Source organism: Etheostoma cragini, chromosome 12 (assembly GCF_013103735.1).
Source record: "Etheostoma cragini isolate CJK2018 chromosome 12, CSU_Ecrag_1.0, whole genome shotgun sequence".
Classification (NCBI taxonomy): Eukaryota; Metazoa; Chordata; class Actinopteri; order Perciformes; family Percidae; genus Etheostoma; species Etheostoma cragini.
The window spans coordinates 1,034,468-1,035,814 of NC_048418.1; the positions used below are offsets into that span (position 1 = coordinate 1,034,468).

The window sequence follows — 1,347 nt, forward strand, 5'->3', positions numbered from 1 at the left end:
ATGGTGTCCCCATGGTGTCCCCATGTTGGCCTCATGTTGCCCTCATGTTGGCCTCATGGCGTCCTCATGGCGTCCTCATGGTGCCCCCACACGGGGGTTAAACTCTGCGTTTCTTGGTTGTGTGTCTGAAGGACCGGCGGAGCGGCTGCCAGATCCAGACTTCAGGGATGAAGGCCCCTCCGGGATGCTGACCCCCTCCGGGATGCTGACCCCCTCCGGGATGCTGACCCCCTCCTCGGTGGCGGTCCTGAGGCTGTGGGAACGGACCAGCGACGGGCCGCCGCAGTGCCACGAGTCTCCCAGTGCAACGGCGTCACCGGGCGCCGACAGACGCTCTCCAGACGGCGTGTACGACTTGGCCTCGGAGTCGGACTGCGAAGCTCCGTCCGCGGCCCAGATGAGGACGCCCGCCCCCCTCGGGTCCGGAGGAAGCCTCTCCGCCCCCCTCGGGTCCGGAGGAAGCCTCTCCGCCCCGCCGCCTGCTGGGACGTCCCTCCGCTACAACACAGAGACGGAGCTGTGCTCCTCGTGGACCAATCAGAGCCTTCCGAGCATGGTGCCCGCCCCTCCCCCGACCACGCTGCTGGACAAAGTGTCGGAAATGAGCGGCCCGGGTTTCCCGCTGGCGCTCGGTCTCGGCGGGTACCGGTTCTGCGGCGACCGGCGCTTCGTCTGCAGCTACTGCGCGAAGTGCTTCACGTCCTCCCGCAGCCTGGAGACGCACTTGCGCGTCCACACGGGCGAGCGACCGTACAGCTGCGCCCAGTGCGGCAAGCGCTTCACGCAGTCGGGACACCTGAAGACGCACCAGAGCGTCCACACCGGGGAGCGGCCCTTCGCCTGCGAGCACTGCGGGAAGAGGTTTGCAGGGAAGCAGAACCTGAGGATCCACCAGCGGAAGCACCACGTGGCCGAGCAGAGCGCCGCTCACGTTTAACACAAACACTGAACCACGTGCTCTGATGCTAATGAACGCCGGCCTGGGATCAAACACAACCTCGCCGCCGTTACTCTAATCATTTAAATGGGTGACTTTGGTGTGTTTTAACATGTTTTTGCATCTAAGTGACTGATGGTCCAGTATTAAACGAGATCGCTGTGCAAGGCGGTGATGTGATGATGACTCTGGGTCTTTGTCCAGCGTCAGTCAGCGTCCGCTAAAAGTTCTGGTTTTGTCTCTGACACATCAGATTATTAGTCTAAGTGTTCTGGAAACATTATGGAAAGGTTTCCTACAGAGACAGAGCTTTTAGTTAGAGAGTAAGATCGTTTTAGTTTAACATGAAACAGCCCCGACATCACCATTACCAAACCCACCAGACTCCATGTAAATAATCACTACTTTTA

The 1,347-nt window shown here is 60.0% G+C and overlaps 1 protein-coding gene across 1 annotated transcript in view; it reads left to right on the plus strand.

The window, feature by feature from the left end:
• The window catches only part of LOC117953956 (zinc finger protein 784-like), a 2,808-nt gene extending 1,525 nt beyond the window's left edge, over nt 1-1,283 (plus strand). Inside the window, exon 4 of the mRNA XM_034887373.1 lies at nt 132-1,283. Coding sequence (XP_034743264.1) covers nt 132-937 — 806 coding nt within the window. The 3' untranslated portion in view covers nt 938-1,283. The remainder of the gene's footprint in view (nt 1-131) is intronic.
• Nucleotides 1,284-1,347: the final 64 nt, after the last annotated feature.